Source organism: Pezoporus wallicus, unplaced genomic scaffold (assembly GCF_028554395.1).
Source record: "Pezoporus wallicus isolate ANWC-B61680 ecotype Strahan unplaced genomic scaffold, APGP_CSIRO_Pwel_v1 contig_7856, whole genome shotgun sequence".
NCBI lineage: Eukaryota > Metazoa > Chordata > Aves > Psittaciformes > Psittacidae > Pezoporus > Pezoporus wallicus.
In genome coordinates, this window is record NW_026639688.1 from 32,501 (window position 1) to 57,757 (window position 25,257).

The following is a 25,257-nucleotide window of genomic DNA, read 5'->3' on the forward strand; positions in this document are numbered from 1 at the left end:
AAGGGAAGGGTGGGATGGGAGCAATAAAACAATACAAATAATAATCCAAGGAACCCCCCCCGAGTCGTCAGGGAGGGAAAGAAACAACCCCCCCCAACAAAAAACACCCACTTGGAGCGGGGATAAAGCAAACCCCAGCGCCCGCCCGCCCCGACCAAGAAAGGGGAAGGGAAAAAGGGGGTAAAACCCAAACGAAGGGAGGGAAATGGTGGGGGAAAAGTAAAGATGAGAGGAGGGAAGGTGGGGTGAGTAAATCAGACTGAGCCGAGGGGAAGGGGTAGAACCAAAGAGGGTGATGGGGGGTCTGCTCACACAGAGGCATGCACATAGATAGAGAGAGATGTTCAGATACTGTTTGACTCGATAATACGGCTTTTGGCTTAAAAGAAACCAAGAAACAAGGAGGACGGCACAGAGTGACAATGGAGGGCAAGGCAGGGGCAGGGGGACAGGGGGAAGAAGGCCAAAAGAAACCAAAAGTAAACCAAGAAAGAAGGAAAAAAAAACAACCAATAAAAACCAAAAAAAAACATCCAAATGAACTGAAACAGAACCAAAAGGAAACCAGAACAGAAACCAAACCAAAGCAAAACTGCACAAATGTCCTCGTCACTGAGATTAAACGAATGTCTCTGAGCTCTTCCTGGGACACGCATTGAGCTGTTAGCTGTGACTCTGCAGGGAACTGCTAAGTCCTCCTCAGCACTCAACACAGACTTTGCTTTCTGCTTCCTTTATTTTTTTTTCCATTATATGCTTTTTTTTTTTTTAAAGTCCCTCTTGGTTAACATCCACTTACCAAAAAAGTGGCATTTCCTCCTTTAGTAGGTAAGGTATGAAGAGAAGGGAAAAGCGGGGCAATATAAGTGCATCATTAGATTCACAAAAATGCAAGAGAGAAAGAAAAGAGCGAGAGGAGGAGAGACAGAGACAGAGAGAGGAGAAATAAAACAAACCGACTCACTTCTCCTAGGGGGTCACTGCTGAGGCCCCATGCCAGCCTAGCACTGAGAGCTGGGCGCGGGTTACCCAGCCCTTGGGGTCCAGCACACAAGTGTCTGAGCTCCTCCAAGCTGCAGCCGCTGCCTGGGTTTTATTCCCCACCTTTGCAATCATGGACCATGGAAGCGGTTCCTGCATCACTGGCTCTGACCAAGCCTGGCTCAGGGGGGCTTGGGGGTCTCCTAACTCTGCCCACAGCCCAGCGCTGGGACCCTGAGCATCCCTGGATGGGTGAATCCTGCGTGGAGCGGTGCTGAGCCCAGCTGAGGGGATCTAATGGGGTCCAGGGGTTGAGGCAGGAGCCAGTCACCCCAGTTCTCCACCTCAAAAACACCCAGTTGTTTATTCCTCAATAGTAAGGCTCTTCCTGCCCACCCCTCTGTATCCTACATCATAGAATCCCAGCCTGGTTTTGGTTGGAAGGGACTTTAAAGCTTATCCAGCTCCAACCCCTGCCACAGGCAGGGACCCCTTCCACTAGAGCAGCTTGCTCCAAGCCCCTGTGTCCAACCTGGCCTTGAACACTGCCAGGGATGGGGCAGCCACAGCTTCTCTGGGCACCCTGTGCCAGCGCCTCAGCACCCTCACAGGAGGAACTTCCTTATATCCATCCTGAATCTCCCCTGTTTAAGCCTGAGAAATGCCACTTTTCTCCCCCAAAAGAAAGTGTGACCCTGGGGACCACCATGCAGATGATGCAAAAGGGACACGAGGCCACCGCATCTCTGAGCATCCCACTCCACCAGTGGCATGTCCCCCATCACCTCCTTGTCTCCATGGATAAGCCAACCCCTCCAGCTGCAGGCCAGCAAGATGGGGCCAAAATGGGGGAATTTGGGGTATTTTTCTGTCAAAAAGGTGTTGGTGCTGCAATAGGTCCAGGCCAGTCCTGCCCATTGCACAAACCACCCTACAAGCACTTGGGGACACAGATACAGCAGCCCTGAAAGGGGGTGTTCAGCTGAACCCATGCTCAGCCTCATATATGGGCAGAGAAAAATGAAAGCAGAGAAGATGGATTGTAGGAACCCAGCCTGGTTTGGGCTGGAAGGGACCTCAAAGCTCATCCAGTTCCAACCCCTGCCACAGGCAGGGACACCTTCCACTAGAGCAGCTTGCTCCAAGCCCCTGTGTCCAACCTGGCCTTGAACACTGCCAGGGATGGGGCAGCCACAGCTTCTCTGGGCACCCTGTGCCAGCGCCTCAGCACCCTCACAGGGAAGAAGAGGAGAGGAAGAGCAGGGTTTTCCTCTTTCTCAGGGGGCCATTTCGGCACTGCTGGCCATGCCATGGGCTTGGGCTGCAGGATGTGGGGGTCCAACACAGACCCTGTGTCTGGGGCTGAGGGAACTCCTGCCCAGACGTGCAGGAAAGCATCAAAGGTAAAAGCATCCCAAATAAATCCAAATAGGCAAAGAGCCATCCCAAAAGGGAAAACACACACTGGGGGCATATAGGGATGGGACAGCCAGGGGTGGGATGCCATCCCCTGCCCCTTGGGCACTGTGATGCGCTGGACCTGCAGACCCCTTCTATTTCCTTGGGTTGGGTTTACTCTTCGCATCATGGCCAGAGGAAGGGCCAAACCCACACATTACCCAAATTTGTCATATCTTGCCCCATCCATCCATCCATCCATCCATCCATCCATCCATCCATCCATCCATCCATCCATTCATCCCAAAACTCCCTGTGCCAGGATCTGCTGCCTCTCCCACCCATGGGTTCTGGCCCCTGTTCCTCACTAATTACCTATGCCTTCGTTACCCAGCCCTTAAGGGGGGGGACTCAAACAGAGCAACTGTGCTCGGTCCCTGGATGGAAATGAACACAAATTCAGAGGGCTGAAAGACACAGAAATGCATTCTACCGATAGCACAAGGAGACAAGGAAGAGAAAAGGAGGGAAGAAAGGAGAATAATGGTACGTGGACAGGGCAAAAAAAAGAAAGATATTTATAAATAAAGAACGGAAGAGAAGAGCATGGCTTTGCAGCTAACTGGGGGGGAACCATACAAATAAAAACCAAAGTCATATATAGCCACCAACAAGGAGACAAAATGAAAGAGAGACAGAGAAAGAAGGCGAGAAAGAAAGAGAAAGAAAGTCAGAAAGAAAGAGAAAAGAACATTAAATCAAGCTACGGTGCTTTTCAACAGGCTCATCTGCAGAAGTGAACGTGCAGAGGTGGACGAAATACCTACCTTTGCCATTGGCAGGGACGGGAATGCGATCATAAAAAAAAGAAAACAATAATCTCCACATTTGGAGGGCAGAATGGGAAAAAGACAAGGACTCTTTAGTACGGCGATCCAGACCCCTCGGCTAACCCCGCCTGCTTGGCTTAGAGCTTGCAAAGTTAGCTTTCAAAGTGCTTTGGTGAAGCTGTGTTTAAATGATGCTCTAATTCCTGTGTCAAAGGAAAGGCTGCGGCCACGGAGCGGGGCGGCCCCTGGGGTTTGCTGGCTGGTGGCTCTCAGCCGGCTGCGTTTCGCTCTCTAGGACATGGCCAAGTCCCGGATAACATGCAGGGAAGGCGATGGATGGAGGTGGGACACGGCGAGGGACCGTTGGGTTGTGTCGGCCCAAAGAAAACCGGTGACAAAGAGGGGCCGGAGGGTGCGTGTGGGTGAGGAGGAGGAGAGACCCGGGAGGAAGGCTGGGGAAGGCAGCAGGGATGGATGGAGATGGGAACAGGGATTTAAAAGGGAAGGCAGAGCCCCGGGGCGCCCGACAGCTCTGAGGGTGCTGGGAGGAGGCTGAATCCAGAGCTTTTGGGATGGGGATGCTCAGCACCCGTCCTGCCGGCATGCAGCATGTGGGTACCCAAGTGCAGGATGCTCAGGGTGGAGGAGGCAGATAAGCCAGCACCCGATGGCCTCATCCTGCAGCCATGGAGGAGAAGAAGCCCCATGGCAACAGGGTGCAGCTGAGGCCGTGGGGCAGCAGCCAATTTAAGGAGGAAAAGGGCAAATTGATCTCAAAGCGAGCCCGCTCCCTCTGCGGTGTGGAGCTGCTCAGTTCCCTTCCCTTTTAAATTCCTGGTTCGGGTATAGGAAATGGGAATGCGATGTTCAGCGGCCGTAAATAGTTAAGGAAACACATCTGCTTTTTTTTTGTCTGTTTGTTTCTTCTCCACATTAACACACACGAAAGCAAAAACTTCTAGAACAACACGACAACGGGGGGGGGGGGGGGGGGGGGGGGGGGAGTGGATAAGAGAGATATCGTTTGCATTTCTGTACATCACAAGGGAAAAGAAAAGAAATCATGAGAAAGGAAACTAAAACAAGGAGGGGAAGGGGGAAAAAAAAGCACGTTTCATTGCCCTTCCCTCCCCCTCGTCCCTGCTTCTGCTTGAGCAAGAAATGGAAGTGTATATTACCGTTTGGGTTTTTGTCAAATGGGAGGCTAAAGAAAAACACAGATGGGATTAAAAAGAAAAACTAAAACTAAAAACCAGAAACCAGAGAGAGAAAAAGAAGAGAAAGAAAGAAAGAAAGAGAGAAAGAAAGAAAGAGAGAGAAGAGTCCCCGCTGGTGCCAGGGAGCCAAGGAGCTCATCAGCCTGGGTGATGCTGGGGGAGAATGGGGTGATCCCCCTTGCACCCCAGCCACACCATAGGAAAGAAGAAAGCAGAGAGGTGCCCCGAGAGGTGCTGCTGGGGGTGCTGGGGAGGGTGAAAGAGGGTGAATATGGGGCTCTTGGCACCGTTTTCCAGGGTGCTTCCCTGCAGGAATGTCTCTGCAGGACCTTGCCCGTGGGTATGAAGTAGCCTGGGGTGAGTGGGGACCTGTGTGCCCCACATTAGGGGGTTCCCCCAGCACACTGCCTTTGCTCAGCGCTGCCTCCAGCTCCCCACCAGCCAAAGCAGGCTCCTCGCACTGGTTAAACTGGGACTGGAGCCCTGGGTGCACTGGGTTAGGGCTTTCCTCCACTCAGTGTGGGAGTAGCCCCCCCCTCCCAAGGCTTCACCAGGACCCCCGGGGTGCCAAGGCAGAGCTGGAGGCACTGAGGCCCAAATTCACCCACCTTGGACCCCCTGAGTTCAAAAAATCAGAGCACCCAGCACCAAAACCCCCTCCAAACCCCAACACCAGTGCCCACACTAGGTGCTGAGTGCTGGGGCTGGCACCCTGGCACTGGGGAGCATTGAGGCTGGTGGGGAAAAGATAATCTTCCAGCTTTACCCATTTTTGGGCTGTCTGGGCTCAATCCATTCCCGGGGAGGTGCTGAGCCCGGTGGTGACACTGTCCTGCCAATCCATCACCCCTGGGGGTGACATCCACAGAGCAATGTGTGGCTTTGCGGGTGGGATGAGCTACTGGCTGCCCCGATACCTGCCCCGAGGTGATGGGCTGACCGTACACCCAGTGGCAGGTTAATGGGTGCTTGGGGGGGGGGGGGGGAGATATTGAGCCTGCACCCCACATCTCCCCCGTGTGCCCCGGCTGGGCTCCGGGGGAGCAGGGAAGGAGGAGAGAGGAGAGCCGGGGTAGGGGTGTCCTGCGGAGGGAGGAGAAGGGGAGGGAAGCGAACGGTGATCCAAGAAAAGCCTACGTACATCCGAGGGCTCCGGGAGCGGGGCGCCGTGGCTGTGCCGGCCGTTCTGGGCGCTGCCCTTGTGCCCGTTCTGGTGCGGCGAGGCCGAGCGCTGCGGCGAGGGCGAGGACGGGCTGCGGCTGGAGCGGGCGCTGCTGCCCTTGGGGCCATCCTGCCGGCGCTTGGGGCTCAGCCTGCGGGACACCGCACCGTGAGCCCTGCCCCTGAGCACCGCACCGTGAGCTGCAGCATCACCCCTGCCCCTGAGCACCCGAGCTGCAGCATCACCCCTGAGCAACCCCACCGTGAGCTGCAGCATCACCCCTGCCCCTGAGCACCGCACCGTGAGCTGCGGCATCACCCTCGCCCTGATCCCAGCACTGCACCACCCCCGGGCTGAGATGGCTTTGCCAGAGCAAGAAACGGGATAAAAATTGGTGGTTTGTGCTTTCTACAGTTCAAAACTGAACCCGCCTCTGGGCACTGGGCTTCCAAGCCGTCCAGAGGTGCTGCAGCGCCATCCTGTTCCCCTCCATCCACTCAAGGGTCCCCATCTCTGGGACACCTCTGGACCCACGTCCCTGCCCTCCTCCCCACGAGGGTCCCCACAACGGATGCTGTGGGGACGGGGGTCCTGCCCCTACCTGCCGGGGGATTTGGAGCTGCTGCCATCGGAGGAGAGCGAGGCGCTGTGAGAGCTGCAGGAGCTGCGCCGGTGAGAGCGCCAGGCCGGGGACTCGCTGCGGGACCTGCGGAGAGGGTGGCCGGGGGCAGGCTGAGCCGTGGCAGGGGGCACGGGGGGCACCGCACGGCGCCGGCCCCTCCATCCCCAGCCCTCACCTCTTGCGCTCTTTGTTTTTCTCTTTCCGTTTGCTCTTGGGGCTCCGGGACCTGCGGGAAGAGCCAAAAGAAGCAGAGATGGGAACGGGGGCAGCACCCCCGGAGCCACTGAGGCTGCAGGAGGAGCAATGGGGGGGGACCTGCCTGAGCTGGAGCTGGGTCCACCAAGCTTCAAACCATGGGGGAAGGGGGGGGGGGGGGGCAGCTGGCTTTGGGGGGACCATGGGTGATGCTGGGCAGAAAGGGGAGGCAGTGGGAAGGGGGGACCAGCTCTGCTCAGCACCCATAGACTCCAAGCTGTTGTCACCTCTGCTGCTTGCCTTCCCCCCTCTGAGCGCCTCTGCCCGCCAAAGCATCCTTTGCCTGTTTCTTACTTCTTTCACCCTAAAATAGCAGTGCTGGCAGAGAGCATCCACAGAGCACAGCAACAGCCAGGGGTCACCTTAGGTGTCACCCCTTCTCCCCTAGGGGACATTTAGGGCTGTATAGGACCATGCAGCCACTCAGAGCAGCCCTGGGCCAAGGGTGAGGGATGTTCAGCATCCCATGCTCACACCCACTGTGCTTTATGGGTCCATCCCTGTGGGCAGAGGGGATGGGGAGAGAGGGAGGGCAGGGACAGGGGATCCCCAATGGGAATGGTGGCAGTGGAGTGTCTCTCCCATCACTCTCACCTGTGTCTTCTCTTCTTCCGTGACCCCGACTCAGACCTGCAGGATGAAGAGGAAGTAGAGGTGAAGGCGACACACTGAGCATGGGGATGGGGACAAGGGCAGGGGGTGGCACTGAGATGTGCTGCTGGATGGGGCAGGTGATAGCTGCTGTGAGGAGGTGATGGCCCCATGAAGAGCCATCAGGATCATCCCTGTCCATGCCTCCATCCCACCCCAGCCCCAGGGCCTGGGCAGCCACCCACCAGCCCCCGTGTCCCCAGCCTGCCGTGGTGTCCCCAGCCTGCCATGGTGTCCATCCTACCTATCACGTCTGTGTTTCTTTCCAGTCTTCTTTTTCTTTTCCTTGCGGATGGGTGAAGAGCTGTCGCAGCTGGAGGGGGGGAAGTGGGTGCCCTTGATGGGGGAGCAAGAGACTCCCCATCCCTGTGGCCCAGGGTCCTATCCCACAGCTCCCCACCACCCCGCTTCCCCTGGACAACCCACAGCATGCAGGAACACCACAAGGGAGTTACTTCCTGGGGGGATTTGGGGGATGGAAAGGGGATTTTGGCAGAAAGGCTCTGCTAAAGCACCCAAATCCCACTGAGTCCCATTGCCACCTCGTGGGCTCCGCAGCCTCCTGCAGGAGATGAGGCCAATTCCCGGTGGGATTTCAGAGAGGAGGCAGTGGATGGGGAAGGCCAGCCCATGCCTGGTGGGGAACCAAGCCCACCCAGCCCAGTGGGCACTTACCTGCGCTCCGAGCCGGGTTTCCTCTTTTTGCTGCCGTGGGAAAGGCAGAGAAGAAAGGGACATTAGGGATAGCATCCTGCCCAGGCAGCCAGTGCTAACCGGGGATGGGCACACCCCTCAGGAGCCAAATCCTGCCCTGTGCTGTGCATGGAGCAGGCAAGGCCCCACCAGTGCATGCAGTTGGGTAGGCTGGAGGTGCACCCCATAGCACTGGCGTGTGCGTGGACACACGCGTTGCATCACTGGTGCATTGCCCCTCAAGGAGGGGGGGCCTTGCCCCATGGAAAGGATGAGGTGGGAGGAGAGGTGCCCTCCTTGGAGCATGGGGCCAAGGCGGGACTCACCGGCTCCGGCGGTGACCGGATTTCTTCTTCTTCTTCTTCTTGGGTGGAGGAGAGGTGGAGCTGCTCGAGTGCCGTTTCAGCCTATGGGACAAAGCAGGCAGGGCTGGGGTGGGGGGGGAGCAGGGACCACCCCCCTGTGCTCTGTGCCCCCCATGGGGACCCGCTCCCCACGCTCCCTGCTTGCTGCAGCCAGACCTGTACTCGCGGTGGCCGCTGTCCTCGTGGTAGCACTCGGCCGAGCAGTCGCACTGCAGCAGGCAGCCCTCGCCGGAGTCCGGGTACTCCATCTCGTACTCCTCCCCATCCACGCCGTGGTGGTTTTCTATCACGCTGCCAAAGGAGGAAGCACGGTGTTAATCCAGGGATCCCCGTTCCCCACGTCCCACTGGAGGTGCTGGAGGGAAGCCTGGGATATCCCCTCCGCCGTAGCATCCCTTGGTCAGGTCCCTTGAGGTCCACACGCAGCAAAGCTCCGTGGTGGGGGTGTTCCTGGGGCTCCTGTTGCTGCAGAAATCCCTGCTGGGCTGGCACAGGGATACGATGGGATATGGGTCACTGAGATCTGACCTCAGCATCATTCAGAGCCCCTTTTGGCATCACCCAAGTGCCAGGGCTGGGCAGGAGGCTGGAGTCAGCCCAGGTAGGTGATGGGGAAGGATCAGGCTGAGAGGAGCTGCAGGAGGTTTGGGGAATTCAGGTGATTATCCAGGAGCTGTCCGGGATGACCCAGGCTTTGAGGCCAGCACCCCAGTGTGCCGCTGGCTCGGCAGCAGAGCTCCAGGAGGTGATGGGTGATTTCCCCCCTGGGTAGGTGAGGTGAGGTGGGAGCACATCAGCCCTGTGGCCATCAGGGTCTCCTCTCCCTCCTGAGGGACTCCATCAGCATTAATTTTCCCCGCTGCCATGGAAACCATCAGGAGGTTGCCATTGGCTGCAGGGCTGCAGGCAGAGGCCCGGCAGCTGGACCACAGGCGGGAGGGATGCAGGAGTCCCTGCCCAGACCCTCCCTGCTGCCCACACCTCCTTGCTCCTCCTCTGCCATCAGCATCAAGGAGCCTCTTGTTTGTTCCTGTTCCTGTTCCTGGGGGCTGCAGGATATCTCACACAGGATGTGGCCATTCCATGAGGGAACCATAACGGATGCCTTGGAGGGTGCTGGCTTCCCACCAGCCCAGGCACTTGCTTCCCAAGGGAGATTTGCCCTTGGGAACCAATGAGAGCTCCTCCATCCTTCCCACTGGGAGGCGTATGGCAGGGAATGCTGGTGGATAAGGGCAGCCTCACAGCACTGGTCCCTTGGCAGCCTGGCCAGTGTCTATGCCTGAGCCGAGGGATGCTCCCATCCCCAGACAGCAGATCTGAGTGCAGCACATTGGCATCCCTGGCCACAGGCAGGCCCTGGGCTCTTGAACCCAATTAAAAGTGGTTTGGACCAGAACTACAAGCGAATCCTCCTCCTCCTGACCGCAGATGATCGCTCAAGCGGGTCTCGGGCTCCCTCCTCTGCCGCAGCCATGGCATCCTGGGTCGTTTCCAAGTGACTCCTGCTCCGGCCATGCCCCAAGGGCAGAAGCAGCCTTTCAGCCACTCACCCAACCATGGGACGGGGGAGAAAAGGAAGGAGGGAGCAGGGATAATTCCCTGTTGGACTCCGGTCCGTGAGCAGGCAGAGCTCCGCGCCTGAGCCTGCTGCCAGCATCTCACCCATTAGCTGTGCTCAGCGGCTCAAGACAGGCTGCTGCTGCCCCAATTATCCCTCCTCTCTCCTGTCTGCTTGCAGTCCCACCAGCCTGCCCACCAAGCAGCTATTCCTTGGGGGCCAGGCTCTGCATGCACAGGGATAGGAGATGGAAACACAGGGAACAAGCCAGGGACTCAGGTGGCCACGGCCCTGCTCGGTGCCTCAGTTTCCCCTGGGGGGGGTTGCAGATGATGCTGAGCTGTTTGAAACAGGACCAGCTGGTTCAGAGTCATGGTCCCAGCAGCCAGCGATGGAGCTGTGATCATCCACAGAGGCCCTGGACGAGGACGAGCCCATGAGATGCTTTGCTGGGTACAGTCCCAGCCAATACAAGGGCTGGGGCTCTTTATTTAAGGTTTATTTAACTCCCTTGTCCAACCTCTTCAACCTTTTGTAATCAGGACAGCCCTTAGTAGGGGCCTTCAGCAGCTCAGATCCCTGTGTCTGATAGAGCTACCTCCTTTGGACCCAGCTCCTACCTGCCTCCAAGCGCATCCAGCTTCACTCTCCCCCAAGCAGTCCTCTGCTTTGAGGCTGCTCCTTCCAGCTCAGCACTATTATTTATAGCCCCTGGGCTAATCTTTAATGATTACCCTTCCTTTCACAAAAGCAAGGCCACAGAGATGACAGCCAGGGCTGCTTGGGTAACCTTAACCCACCTCTGGCTTCCCTATGTGCTCCTTACAGCACCAGCCCTAATGAGCCTGGCTGAGAAGATGCCCTGGCGATGGCTGCTGCCCCCACAGGCAAAGGCCACTTGTTAACACCTCGGGCTTGATGCTCCATGACCCCGGCAGGTTGTTTTCCCCATGCCTTGCTTTTTTCCTGCTTGGAGGAGGACCCTGGATGCTTTGTGCTGCCCCAGCACCATCCAGATGTGCCCCATCCCAGGCTAGGGATGCCCCTTCCTGCCTGGGTGCTGGTGGAGCAGTGGGAGGAAGGCTTTCCCTTCCACCACGGCTTCCCTGCCTCCCCCCCACCCCGCCTTGCCCTGATTTCCTGCCCCTAATGAAGCATTAATATTCAGTGAACCTGCAGCATCTATTCCTGTCCCAAGTGACCTGGTTTCCAGGCTGATGGATGGTGCGTGCCAGGCCAGCCGCGCTGCCTGGGCCATTAAGCATCGTGCAGATAAATCATCACCGAGCACAGGGCAGACCCTCGTGAGGCTTGGGAACAGCCCTGCACGGGTCAGGAGCAGCGGGTGACGTGTGTCCAGTGCTAGATGAGCTGCTTTGGACTCCTCACCTGAGCCCCGAGCCCCCCAGGGGCCATGTGAGGAGCAATTGGGAGGCAGAGGAATAGGGCAGGAGCCTCTTGGAGAAGCTTCTTCCATGAGGCTTCCTGGGGTCACACCAGCCTGATAGAGACCCAGGTTCTAGGTGAGAAGCAGATTCAAGCCCAGCCTCTCCAGCCTGGGCCCCTTGCAGTGGAAATGATTACTGTTATTAATGATTATTATTATAATCAATAATGATTGTTACTGTTATTAATGATTATTATAATAAATAATTATTATTACTGTAATTTATGATGATTCTTATAATCAGAAATTATTATGATTGCTAACACTAATCTTTCTAGGGTTACAAACCAGCCTGATGAACCATCACCATGGAGTTAAGAGCAAGGCAGGAAGCTGGTGCCCTCGCCTGGCTGGAGGCAGAAGCTATGGTTTCAGCCCCAGGGAGAGGAGAAGTCACCCAAAGATTCAGGAGCAGGCAGAGGTGAGGCACAGCAACCCCGCTGCTTGGTCTCTGCCGCTGGCTGCTGGGATGGGCCAAGCATTGAGACCTTCTGCACCTTGGTTTCATTATCTGGGAGAGGAGCATTGCAATGCTGGCCTCTGTACAGCACCATGAGATCTCCAAAAGACCAATGCAGGACAACCTTTAATCTCTCCAGAGGTAGGATATGGCCTGAGAGAGCAAGCCCTGCCTTCAACCATCCAACCAATCATCAAATCAACCAACCTGTCATCCATCCATCCATCCATCCATCCATCCATCCATCCATCCATCCATCCAACCATCCATCATAGAATCACAGACTCATAGAATAGTTAGGGTTGGAAAGGACCTTAAGATCATCTAGTTCCAATGCCATCCATCCATTAATCCATGCATCCCTCCATCCATCCATCCATCCATCTACCCATCCATCCATCTACCCATCCATCCATCCATCTATCCATCCATTCATCCATCCATCCGTCCATCCATCCATCCATCCATCCATCCATCCATCCATCCATCCACCCATTTATCCATCCATCCATCCATCCATCCATCCATCCATCCATCCATCCATCCATTCATCTATCCATCCCTCCCTCCATCCATCCATCCATCCATCCATCCATCCGTCCGTCCGTCCATCCATCCATCCATCCATCCATCCATCCATCATAGAATCACAGACTCATAGAATACTTAGGGTTGGAAAGGACCTTAAGATCATCTAGTTCCAATGCTATCCATCCATCCATTCATCCATCCATCCATCCATCCATCCATCCATCCATCCATCCATCCATCCACCCATTTATCCATCCATCCATCCATCCATCCATCCATCCATCCATCCATCCATCCATCCATCTACCCATCCATCCATCCATCCACCCACCCACCCATCCATCCATCGATCCATCCATCCATCCATCCATCTACCCATCCATCCATCCACCCACCCACCCATCCATCCATCCATCCATCCATCCATCCATCCATCCATCCATCCATCCATCCATCCATCCATCCACCCATCCATCCCCATCCATCCATCCATCTATCCATCCATCCATCCATCCATCCATCCATCCATCCATCCATCCATCCCCATCCATCCATCCATCCATCCATCTACATCCATCCATCCATCCATCCATCCATCCATCCATCCATCCACCCACCATCCATCCACCCACCCATCCATCCATCCATCTACCCATTTATCCATCCATTCATCCATCCATCCATCCATCCATCCATCCATCCATCCATCCATCCATCCATCCATCCATCCATCTGCCCGCCCATCCATCCATCCATCCATCCATCCATCCATCCATCCATCCATCCATCCATCCATCCATCCATCCATCCATCCATCCATCCCTATATACCTTCCCTTTGTCCATCAATCTGTCCAGTCATCCCTATATATACCCTCTCTGTATCAATCCACCCAATGTATCCACCCACTCCAATCCACTTCAAGGCAATCTGGGATGTGCCTCTCTGGGGTGAAGGATGGGAAGGAGACACCAACTGGCCAGCTTGGAGCTGCCTCACTTACATTTGGCGCCCGTGCTTGTCCTCCCTGGTGAGCACCCCTTCCTTCTCCATCAGCATCTGCCGAAAGGTCCCCACTTTCTGCCGGATCTCCTCTTCGGAGTACCTGGATGGGCAAAGACATGGTCAGAGCTGCTGTGGTTGGAGCGTGGGCTCCCCAGGGACCTGCTGAGGACCTCTATACCTTTGGGAGCAACATGTGGCTGCTCAGGAGAGGTGTCATGGTGACAGTCATCAGGGCCCGAAGAAGAGCAGGTCCCTCTGAGCTTGATCCCCTGCTACCACTCTCCATAGAATCGAAGCATCAAGCAGGTTGGAAAAGACCTTTAGGATCGTCAAGTCCAACCATTACCCCAGCACTGCCATGTCCACTAATCCCTATTACCCTTCCTTCTCCTGCCTGCTCCTCCCAGCAGTGCTTGGCAGAGGAAGGGACATCAGGAAGGGGTAAAGAAGAGGATGACCATGAGGTTGCCATTCTGCCCCAGGCTTCAGGGCATGTCCCCAGCAGTGCCAGTGATGCCAGGGCTCCCTCCTTGTGCCTGCATCCCTTCACAAGCCTCTTTTGCTTATCTCTGGCAGCTGAGCCAGCTCTGCGCTAACACCAACCGCTGACTCAGGCCACTGCAGGGTTATTAATGACAGACACCAATCACTTTGTCCCTGGCATCAAACCACAGTGCTCAGCCATCCCCGAGGTGTCCCCTGGAGGGACCAGTGACAGCCCTGGGCAGGCAGTGCTGTGCCGCATCCCGCAGCAGTACAAGGGCACCGGAACACCCTCCCCGACCTGCATCCCAATAGGATGCACGGTGCGCCCAGCATCATCTGTGGGGACAAGGTAAAGGGAGAGGGACCCCATGTCACCCACTGGGAGGGAAGGGGTCTCTGTGTGCGCCTGTCCTCATGATCTACAGGCAGTGCTCATGGCCAATCCTCACTATCCTGTTCAATCAGCATCACTGCCGATGAGGCCAGAAAACTGGGTACCACAGCCTGGGCAAGCCCTGTGGTCCCCAGTGTTGGCACATCACAGAGCCCATGAGGGACAGAGATGCCCCTCACAGTGCCATGGATGTCCTCGGGTGCCACGGGTGCAGAGGGGCACATGGCAGCACGCACCCCCCCTCAGTGCCCATGGAGGTAACAGCGAGGAGAGGGCAATTAATATTAACAAGCTCATTTGCACTCGGGGGCTCATTAATTCCCCAGCCAGGCAAGACCGAGTGCAGGAGGGACCCCGAGGCTGCTTCCCCTCACCTTGCACCCTGCATGCACATGGAAGGGGACCCCAAAACAGGGCAGCACCCCCATATGCTGCCCTGCACTGTGCACCAACAGCAGTGCACCCAGCTGGGGAGAGCAACAGAGACCCCATCCCTGTCCACCCCATGGACCTGAGCCAGCAGCAGCAGCAGCAGCAGGAAGATGTCTGCCCGGCAAGATGAGCATCACTGCAGCACATTACAAATGCAGCCAATGCTCTCGGAGGGGGGACACGAGGCCAAACAGGAGGTGACAGATGGGCCTGCAGGGGACAAGGCCAAGGCAAGGAACCCCCTGCACCCAGTGATGCTGCATTGGATGCAGGAGCACCAGCTCCTTCACTCCTACAACCCCACGGTGCTGCTTATAACCCCATTGGAGGGGGTTTATGTTGACATTTAACACATGGAATGGGATTGGGAAAGGATGAAAATCCGCTGACGCCTGATTCTGGACAAGAACCCAGCCTGCAGGCAGGGAATAACAGCATGGGGAGCCCGGAGCAAGCAGCAGCGCAGGCAGGAGGAGCCATCCACATGTATGGAAGCAAGGGATTGCTTAAATCCCTGCTAAACCTCTGCTGTCGTGCCCGCTCATCCCTCCCCAGTGACTCCCCTGAGGCCATGGCCAGGATGCAGCTCCCAGCCCTGGTAGAAACCTCAGTGCTTCCATGGACCATTCCCCCCCAGAGAGCCCCTGTGTGGAGGGGAAGAGCAGGAAGCAGGATTAACCAGGTTGACCAAGATGATGACTGTAATTATCATTTCAGCGTATCATCGTCATCACTGTTATTAATAGCCTTAATAATAGCAAAGGCAATTACAGCAATAACAACAATAGCGGGTGCAGCATCGCTATTACCCATCGCACTGACGGTACTACTAGTAGTAAGATCCCTAGTAGGGCACAGGAACCCGGCAGGAGGCTCCCCAAAGTGCCAGGTCAGCCTTATTTATTTCCATAACGACAAATTAGGCACCCTCATTATTCCAGCCTGTGTGAGACAATTTAATTCTAGGTCATGCTTGTGCTCTTAATGAAAGCCTTGGCGAAGCCTTCCCTCAATCCATTTTCCTCCTCCCCAGCTGATACCAGTCTGTGTGTGCCGGAGAATTTCCTCCATCCATCAGGCTTTAGTGAGCTGTCAGGGGGGGGATCAGGCTGCTGGGCTGGTGCTGGAGCTCTGGAGCAGCCGTGGTGCAGTGGGGATGGGGGTCTCCTCGCTGGTCCCCCATTTCCATCTGCCCCCAAAGGCAGGGATGCGCTCCAGCCCTATGGGTTTTCATAGAATCATGGAATGGTTTGGGTTGGAAAGGACCTTGAGATCATCCAGTTCCAACTCCCTGCCATGGGCAGGGACACCTCACACTAAACCATGCCACCCAAGGCTTCGTCCAACCTGGCCTTGAACACTGCCAGGGATGGAGCATTCACAGCCTCCCTGGGCAACCCATTCCAGTGCCTCACCACCCTAACAGGAAAGAATTTCCTCCTTATATCCCATCTAAACTTCCCCCAGTCCTATACTTCCCCATGGAAGCAAAGCAGCTCACAGTGCCCATGGCAGGATGGGGGGATGCTCTCACCCCATAACTAGGGGTAGAAAAGAAGGAAGGGCAAACTGAAGCACCAAAACAGCCCCACCAGGCACTAAACCCCAGCTCTCCTTCATCTCCTCAGTACAAGACACAGAGATATCCCACCCCAGGGCTGGGTGGCACTGATGGATTTCATAGCCACGAGCAACTTGGTCCTCCTTCCTGCCTTGGCTTTCCCAGGACAGTGAGCTGGAAGCCTGTATTTCCAATTGGAGGAGCCGGAGCCAGCCTCCAACCTGTGCGTGGATGCACTCCCAGGTCTGCATCTCTTGGAGGCATTTACCTTCACAACCAACCCACCAGTCCACCCCGAGGCCGTCTGACTCCCCAGCAAGTGGATTTACTTGTTTTTAACAGGGATTTGGGGGGCATGGTCTGGTGTGAGATGTCCCTGCCCACAGCACGGGGTTGGAACTGGATGATCCTAAGGTCCTTCCCAACCCAAACCATTCTATGCTTCTATACTTGGACCAGGGGACATCTGCCACAACAGACAGAGGACAAAGCGGGGAGAATGAGGTGCCATGAACGAACCCCAAGCCATGGGCTCCACCTCCAGCCCAGCCCCAATCCCCCGGCACTCACCCCTGCTCCTCCATCATCTCCTGCAGCTCCATGCACTTGAGCTCCACGCGCCGCTTGCGCTCATGGTCCAGGATCTCCCTGTGAGCCTTCTTCACGAGGGGGGGCTCTGCCAGGCGCGCCTCCTCCTCACCCTTGTGCCACGTTCCCGAGGCTCCGGGCTGTGAGAAGCCATTGGAAGCTTCCTGGGGTGAAGGCACTTCGGCCCCGTTGTTGTACAGAGCCATGCCGGTGCGGGTGGCCTCGCCACCAGCACTGCCTGTAGGGACAGAGAGAGCCGGGGTCAGTCCCTGCCTCGGTTTCCCTCTCGGCCCATGATGGCACAAGGACCTAGCCAGGACCTGAAGGCAAAGTTTGTCCCACAGGGGATGTAGGTGCAGCAGGATGATGGGCACAGCGATGCAGGGATGTGGGTCTTCTGCCAGTGCCCTTCCTGCCCCTTTTCCCGAGTGCCTCGGTTTTCCCACCTGCAAAGCAAGTGGGGTTATTGCCATCACCACGGGAAGGGAAGGATGATGTTCTGCACCAGGCTCATACCAGGGAAAGCCTGGCAGAGAGTGGGTCTACAGCACCCAGAACCATAGGGTAGCATCAGGACAGACAGGCAGGGACCCTCCAAGCCCTATGGACAACATCAGCCGGTGTGGTGTGGAGCAGGGACAGGCATCCACCCCCACAGCCCTCTGAGGACACCCCCAGGCACTGTCCCCATCCAGCAAAGGGAAGGAAACCAAAGGTCAGGTATCCCCTTGCATCCCCCCGCTGCACTGGTTAGTGTGGATGCAGTTATGGTCCAACCCAATGTCTGCACCAGCCACCAAGCGCCTGCAGATGCCCTCTGGCAATGGCCTGGCACCCTCTGGCACATCAGTGCTGGCTGCAAGGGGAGTTGAGACTTCCCACTGGCTCCTGCTCTTCCACATTCACGTGTCCCTGCCTCCTCCTCACTTGGCTCCCAAAATAGACCCTTGGAAAAGGACAACTGTTCCGAGCAGCGCTGAGGCTCCGGGTGATGCTCCTGAGCCTGCGGGAGGAGATGCTCCCGCATCTCCTGGACCAACCAGACAGCCACAGCCCTGTCACAGCCACCTCAGGCCACCAGCACACATGTAAGCACTCGTTCCTCAGCCTCCCCATCCCGTGGTGCTCCCCTGCACAAAGCACTGGCCCTCTCATCCCAGCATGGGATGCTCCCAATGGAGATGCGCTGCCTTAATGACCAGCAGCCGGGCTGCATGGGCTCTAACCAGGGGCTCCTATAATTGCATCTCCTGCTGAGTCCTACACAAAGAGAAACACGGGTGAAGGCAGAGCGGCTCTCCAACCTGGGTTTGGGCTTGGAGACACAGATTTTGCCAGCAGCCACTTCTCTGGGGTGTTTCCACCCCAGGGATCCTGCCGGAAAGGATGGATGTTGCCTGCATGTTGTTTCCTATGTGGGAAGCAGGCAGGCCTTGCCCATGACACCAAGGGTGTTGGATACACTCTGCCAGAGGATGGGGCTGAACACTGGCCTGGGGAAACAGGGAGATCCCAGATTGCCATGGGAGGCTTCGAGGATGTTTCTCTGCTCTTTGAGGGGAGAAGAAGCCTCAGCTCCCTCCCCATGGGTCTCGCCGGGCAGGAAGGCAGCTCCCACCCCATGGCATCCCCAAGGGACATCCCCGGCTTCCCCGCTGCCACCTCCTGCCCCATGCACTCATCTATGTGCTGCCGAGCCTGCCCGGGGAGGACAGGAGCTGACTGCTTAATGACAAGCCTTTATTCTTCCTCTTCTCCCCATGATTTCCATGCAGAGGAGCCAGCAGCCGTTTATTCCCATAAAGGCACAGAGGAACAGGCAGTGGGACACACTGCCGATGGGACAGGAGCCATTGGAATACCCAGAGGGTCCCTCAGTGCTCCATTGCCTGCAGGAATGGGGCAGCACCCACATTTCAAGCCCTACGACACCCCACAGAGTGGAGCTGCCCTGGGCCACAGATAGGAGGGATGCTGCAGAGTAACAGGGCTTAGGGGCCCCTCTTCCTCTTTCATCAGGGCATGAAGCCATAAACCAGGAAGGGAATGGGGGAAGCTCCCCCTGGGAAACCTCTATCCACTGAATGGCTCAGAGGAGGAGAGAAGGAAGGAAAGGATGCTTTCCACAGCAGCCTCTGCTTGCTTTTCCCCAGTGGGAAGTAATATTATCCTGAGCCTGGCAGTGGTAAATTCACTGCTGCAAAGCCTTGCGAGCATGTGGGATACACAGCTGGGCAGGTAGATGGAGGAGCATGTGAGATAACCCGGCAGATGGATGGGTACCTGCCTGGTGCGGGAGACAGGCAGATCCCATTGGGAAATGCTCCCTGTATCCATGAAAAGGATGCGGTTGGAGCTATCCTGCTGCAGCCGGGGATGGACACCGCACTGCATCCCGGTGTCTCCTCAGCCGTGAGCAATATCCACAGGGAGAGCTGATTCCAGAGGCCTCAGCCACAGCATGAGCAGGAAGACAAAGGAGGAGAAAACCCATCCTCAACCCCGCTGCAGCTGCCAGCAGCACAGCCCTGGGTGGGAAACGGAACCGGTCCCTGGTCACAATGGGGGCAGAAGGAGCCCAAGTGCCCCAGGATGACTTCTGTGCCTTCCCTGTCCCCAAAGGAGACCCCCAGTGATGCTCTGCACCCACAAGGGACAGCCTGGGGACACTGTGGTCATCACCATCGCAACCTCCATCCACTGGCTACCACACAATGACCGCCCGGCTCTGCCTCCTCGCCCCAGCACCAAACCCAGTGCCAGACCCATCAGTGCAGGCACAGCCCTGCCCCACCAGCAGCAGCTCCCTCCCTGCTCAGCGCTACCCCCGGTAATGAAGATGATGGTTAAATATTTCATTATCTATCTGCAGTAATTACCCACAGATCATCCAGCCCTGGAAACCACTGCCCTGTGCATCCGAGAGGGAGAGGAGGTGCCTTGGGGCCAGCGCTGCGCTGTGCTCCCATGCTAAAGGCTGCAGCATGTGGGCAGAAACAGCCCCACAACCCAAGTCCCCTTAGTGCTCCCCAGAAGGGCTCAAACCCATGGGCTGGAGGGGCTGGGGAAACTCCCAAGCAAATCCCTCTCTTCCCATTTTGCAGAGCCATTCATCCACGTGCTTTGGGATCCCAATCTTCCCTGCTGGCACTCCACATGCCAGGAGGCTTGGGGAGGGCAAAAAGGCATTTCAGCTCACAGGTGCTTTCTGCTGCCTGCATTAGAGCTTTGGGAAATGTTCAGAGCTGCTCCTTCCCCATCCTCCATCCTCATCCTCTATCGTCATCCTCATTCTCATCCACGTCCTCCATATCCATCCTTCATACGTATACCCATCCTCCATCTCCATATGCATATCCATCCTCATCCCCACCCTCCTTCTCCACCCTCAATCCTCCATCATCAATCCTATTCTCCATCCTCATCCTCCTCCTTCTCCACCCCATCCCATGCCTCACCCCAAACACCAGGACCATCACACTGGGTCTCTCCATGCTGAACTGCACCCAGGGTCCTCCACACCCGAGCACCAGCATTCCCAGCCCATGGAGGCTGGGACAGACACACAGTGCTGTGCCCTTGATACACAGACAGGACAGGCCCCACTAGTGTGGGGTGCCAGGACCAGCCTCACCATCCTGGCTTCCAGCCAAGCTTTAAACCAAGCCCCCTCCCTACAGGCTGGGACCCTTAGGGGTGTCCCTGGGATGTGGCTGTCCCCATATCCCAGCCTGGGCTTTGATGCAGGGGTTGTGGAGCTCCAGCCGGAAAGGAAAGAAGAAAACAAGGAAAATGAGAAGTGTTATTTCCCCAAACTGCCTTTTCCCTTTCATTTTCCAGCCCAGAAACAAACCCCTTCCCAGCTGCCTCTGCTCAAATCCCCCATGGGCACTGCTCACTCAGCTCCTGGCCCATGCCCACAGCACCCCAGGCATGGGGCTGTGCTGGAGGCAGCTGCCCCCCACCCCTGCCCACTGCCGCCGCAGGGCCCTGCCATGCCATAATGCAGATGAAGCCACATTCCCGGTGGGAGCGGTGCCTGGATGCTCTCCCGGCATCATCCCCTCGGTGAGGAAAGGCCACAGCGGTGCCGAGCATCCTCCCCCCTCCTCGCCTCGGCTCTAATTAAAGCTGCCTCCGGCCGGTGCTCCATTAATTCTCACCACATCCAGCTGCACCAGGGTGATGGCAAGACGGGGATGCGGGCACGGGATGCAGGGATGCAGGCACAGGGTGCAGGGATGCGGGCATGGGATGCGGCTCCCTGGACCACTCATGCACTGAGCGTGCCAGAGCTCAGTCCCAACAAGCAGCGGACAGCCCAGTGGAGGTGAAGATGCTCCAGCACCACCAGAGAGGGTGGGAGGAGTGGTCCCCATGGTTCCCCTGCCCGCCAGGGTCTCCTTAGGCCACACCACCACTTACTGAAATCATCACCCTGTCTCCCAAGCATTGACAGCCCCATTCCAGGCTGCTTCCATGGGAACAGCTGGGAGAAAGGCTCTTTTTACCATGACTAAAAGTGCCGGAACATCACAGCAAGGCAGCAGCATCCTCTGAACACCGGGCCAGCACTGCAAGGAGGAAAATCCAGTGTCGCTGCCATGAATTGGGCTGACCTTCTGCGGAGCTGCCTTCCGAGAGCCAAAACCCATGAGTCAGACCTCTGAGAAAGGCCTAAAAAAGGCAAATCTGGCTGTAAAAGTGTAACTGGTTCTGGGGCTCATTAGAGCTGCATCCCAGCCCCGAGCCGGCGGGGATCCTGTCCATAGGAAGGGCCAGCAGAAGGGGTTGGGTACATCCATCCCAGCCCTTTCATCCCTATTTCCCTGAGTCCAGAGCATCCTTTCTTCTGCCCCAGCACAATTTGACACCTCGCAGACTTTAAAGCAATTAATATGGAATATATGGATGCTGGCTGGAGGGGGGGGGTCATGAGCTGGGTGAGGTCTCCCTGCTGCTTGTGCATACCTACGTCTGTGCAGATATATATATATAAAAGGATATATATATATATCTTTTAAATAGATGAGGAGGCTGGTGGAGAAGCTAAACAGTTGCTAAGCAACTGGGCTCCTTCCCAGCTTGGGGATGTAGGGATGGGGGAGCCAGGGGTGGGGACCGGTCCCCCCCACTGATGGGCACCACACAGCAGAGATCCATCAGCTCCCCTGGGAGATGCTCGGGAGGAAAGGGATGGATGAGGGGAGGAGCTGGGCTTTGCTCGTGTCCCACAGCGCTGTGGCTGAAGCCTGACCCCCTTGGGCTGCCAGGGGGAGGCCGAGCAAACCCCATTCTCAGCCCCATCTGGAGGAGGGCGGATGGGAATGGATCACACCACGATGGGGACCAGCCCCAGGGGACCACAGGATCCGTGCAGGATCCCATCCCTGGGCCAGGGATGAGGGAGAGGAGGAGAATCATCCAAGTGGCAGCACCAAACCCCCCCATGCTAAGTGGGGCGATGGGTACCTCTACGGGATGCCCCAGCCCTCTACCTCCTGGCCACACTCTACTCAACCCCTTGGGGCCACCTCAGCCATTATTATCACTATTATTATTCAATAACAATAATAACAACAATAGCAATAATAATAATTATTAATAATAACAGTAATAGCAATTACTGAGCAGACAGGAGCAGGGCAATGACAATCACAACGGGGTCACATTCCTCGACAGGGATGTAATCCCGGCAAACAACCCCTGGAGCCCAGTGCTGCGGGAATGGGGGGTCATGTCCAGTGCAGGGGGAGCATCCAGCCGGGAATCTCCCCCCCCTCCATGGCTGACCAGGCAGTTGTGTAACGGGAGGAGCTATTCCGGGGTTTGAGCGCATTATATAAGCCATGGGCCACCTGGCCGGGAAAAACGGGAGATGGGAGACAGGGAGGAGGAGGAGGAAGGGATTTGGGGATCACGCCCCCCCCGGCTGAGTCCATGGGGTGACCTGCACCCTGTGGGCATCCCCTGCACGGAGACTTGGGGGGAGCACCTCTGCTCCCCCATCCATTGCCATGCATCCACCCGCAGCCGGATCCGGCCCCTGGGGCAGGGGCCACTTTGCCTGGGGTAAAAGCACCATTTCCCTGGCACCAGGGACAAAACCAACCCAGAGCTCTGCCGTACCCCCCCCTTGGCATCTCCAGCCGTGACTGAGGGCTCCCCTAAAAGCTGCCCAACTTGTGGCTCTGAAAGCCCCTGCCTCTCCCTGTGTGTGCTGCCAGGATGAGTCCTTGGGCAGGGGGAGGCAGGATGCAGGGGAGGCAGGGAAAGGCAGGGGGAGGCAGGGGGATGCAGGAGGGATGCAGGGGGAAGCAGGAGGAGGCAGGCGGGATGCAGGCGGAAGCAGGGGGAGGCAGGAGGGATGCAGGGGAAGGCAGACGGGATGGAGGGAAAGGCAGGGGGATACAGGGGGATGCGGGGGGATGCAGGAGGGATGCAGGGGGAGGCAGAGGGGAGGAAGGGGGGTGCAGGGGGAGGCAGAGGGGCACAGAGCGAGGATGTTGTGTGTTTAGACACAAGCCCCGTGCACTCCTGTCCCCAAAATACCCCACGCTGGGGATGTCCCCATTCTCCTACAGAGACAAACCCACACGGCAGGGCAGGGAGCCCAGCAGGGGCATGTGAGCACCTGCACCCTCTGAGATGGTCCTCGGTGCTTCCCATCAACCAGAAGCACCCCCAAAAGCTGGCAGTCCCCCGAGTGATCCCCCTGCAGCAGCAGCAGGAGCGCAGGCAAGCCAAGAAACATCCATCTCTGCTCCGGGAGGGATGAACGGAACCCGCGGCCCCACACACGGAGCATCCCTGGGGACAAACCTCCGGATCCCGGGACAGAGGAGCACAGAGCACCCCCCGCAGCCCATAGACAAACCTCGCCCTTCTCCTTCCCCCGTGCAACACCGCAGGGTCTGAATCGCACCAGGAGCTGCGGGACCCCCGGCTCCCCTCTCTCCCTGGGGCCCGAGCGGGGCTTCGAGGCCGTTATCCCGGCCCCATCTCCCACCCGCACCCCACAAGGCACCATCGCCGTCCCGTCCTTCCCAGCCCCAACCCGCTGCTGTGTGTGTGTGTGTGGGGGGGGTCCCTCGCAGCACGGAGGACACGGACAAGGGGTCCCCCCCCAACACCGGGCACATCCACATCCCTGCGCCCCCAAAGCATCACCGCACCGCTGGGTCCCCCAGCCACGCCGGCACCCCCGGGGCGCTGCCTCCCCGCTCCCTTTGCGGACCCCAATTCGCTGCCCCATAGCAGCACCGTGACCCCCATCCCCGCCCCTTGGGGGGCTCCGCAGCACCCCCAGACCCCCTCCCGTTTATCCCCATCCCCTCTCTGCCCCCCTCCTGTACCCAGAGGGGTGTCCCCCCCCCCGCCCGCTGCCGGCCCGAGCCAGGCCGGGCCCCGCCGCCCCTCGCCTCACCTCTCCCCGCCGGGCCCGGCCCGGAGCCGCTGCCGCCGGGCGCTGCCGGAGCCCCCCCCCCGGCTCGGCCCCGCTTGGCCCCGTTCGGTCCCGCTCGGCCCCGCTCAGCCCGGCCCGGCCCGGCCCCTCCCGGCGCGGCTCCTCCTGAAGTGCTGGACAGCTCCGCGACACAGAGCTGCGCGCCGAGACAGCGCGCCGCCGGGGCGCACAGCGCCGCCTGCAGGGCGGAGGGCGCGGCGGCACCCGTTTCCCCCCCCCTCGACAGGCTCCGGTACACCCCGATACACCCCGATAGCCCATCTCATCATAGAGCCCTCTGCCCTCATCTCCTCAGAGCTCTCCCAGTGCCCTCCTCTTCCCCCCCCCCCACATCTCCCCATCCACCTGCACTCCAAGCCCCACATCTCCACAACAGCCCCCCCTCTCCCCCCCCAGCACCCAAATCATCCCCTTGGGGTGCAGGCACCCAGGGCGCTGCCCCAGCCAAGCTGCTCCTGCCTGGGGGATGCGATGGCCAGGACAAACCATCCTGTATCCCAGCCCATGCCGTATCCCAACCTGAAAGTCATCCCATACCCTGCCTGTATCCCATCCCAACCTCTCACGTATCCCATATCCCAGCCTGTATCCCACCCCATATCCTACTCTGTATCCCAACCCACCCCATCCCTTATCCCACGCTGAATCCCATCCATATCCCACCCTGTATCCTATCCCATTTTGTATCCCATGTTCCACCCCGTCCTGTAATCCATCCCAGATCCCATCTTGAATAAAATTCCATCCCGTATCCCACCACCTATCCCATCCTTCACCTCCTCACCCCTCCCCAGTGGGGTGAGCCGTGGTGACACGGGATGTGCCATTACCCCTCCAACCCACTGCCCAGCACCACACCACAGGTGATGAGCCCGTAGGAACGAGCCCGCAATTCCCGTTTCCTTCAGCAATGCCAAGTTTCCCCTGCCCTGCTCCCTCCCCAGTCTGGCTGCTCATTCCCAAGCAGAGAGCAAACCAAGGCACCCGGCTGTCCCTCCACGGTGGGATCAACCTCGGGAGTGGGATGTGGGGAGAGGACCGGGATCGGGAGCCAGGATCCAGCTCTGTTAAATGGAGAGCCGGGTTCAGGAGCTGCAGTGCAGCCCCTGGAGCATCCCCAGCGCTGCTGCTGCTGTCTTTATCCCTGCCACAT

At 57.7% G+C, this 25,257-nt stretch overlaps 1 protein-coding gene across 2 annotated transcripts in view; it reads right to left on the reverse strand.

Moving 5' to 3' along the window:
* Positions 1–24,180, reverse strand: part of SRRM3 (serine/arginine repetitive matrix 3) — a 29,626-nt gene extending 5,446 nt beyond the window's left edge. For both annotated transcript variants that reach the window (XM_057415507.1, XM_057415508.1), the window contains exons 1-11: positions 24,066–24,180; positions 16,622–16,877; positions 13,177–13,278; positions 8,331–8,465; positions 8,136–8,216; positions 7,792–7,821; positions 7,361–7,429; positions 7,060–7,095; positions 6,386–6,436; positions 6,190–6,294; positions 5,568–5,739 (exon numbers count right to left, since the gene is read on the reverse strand). In XM_057415507.1, coding sequence (XP_057271490.1) covers positions 5,568–5,739; positions 6,190–6,294; positions 6,386–6,436; positions 7,060–7,095; positions 7,361–7,429; positions 7,792–7,821; positions 8,136–8,216; positions 8,331–8,465; positions 13,177–13,278; positions 16,622–16,845 — 1,005 coding nt within the window. In that variant the 5' untranslated portion in view covers positions 16,846–16,877; positions 24,066–24,180. The remainder of the gene's footprint in view (positions 1–5,567; positions 5,740–6,189; positions 6,295–6,385; positions 6,437–7,059; positions 7,096–7,360; positions 7,430–7,791; positions 7,822–8,135; positions 8,217–8,330; positions 8,466–13,176; positions 13,279–16,621; positions 16,878–24,065) is intronic.
* Between the last annotated feature and the right edge of the window lie 1,077 nt (positions 24,181–25,257).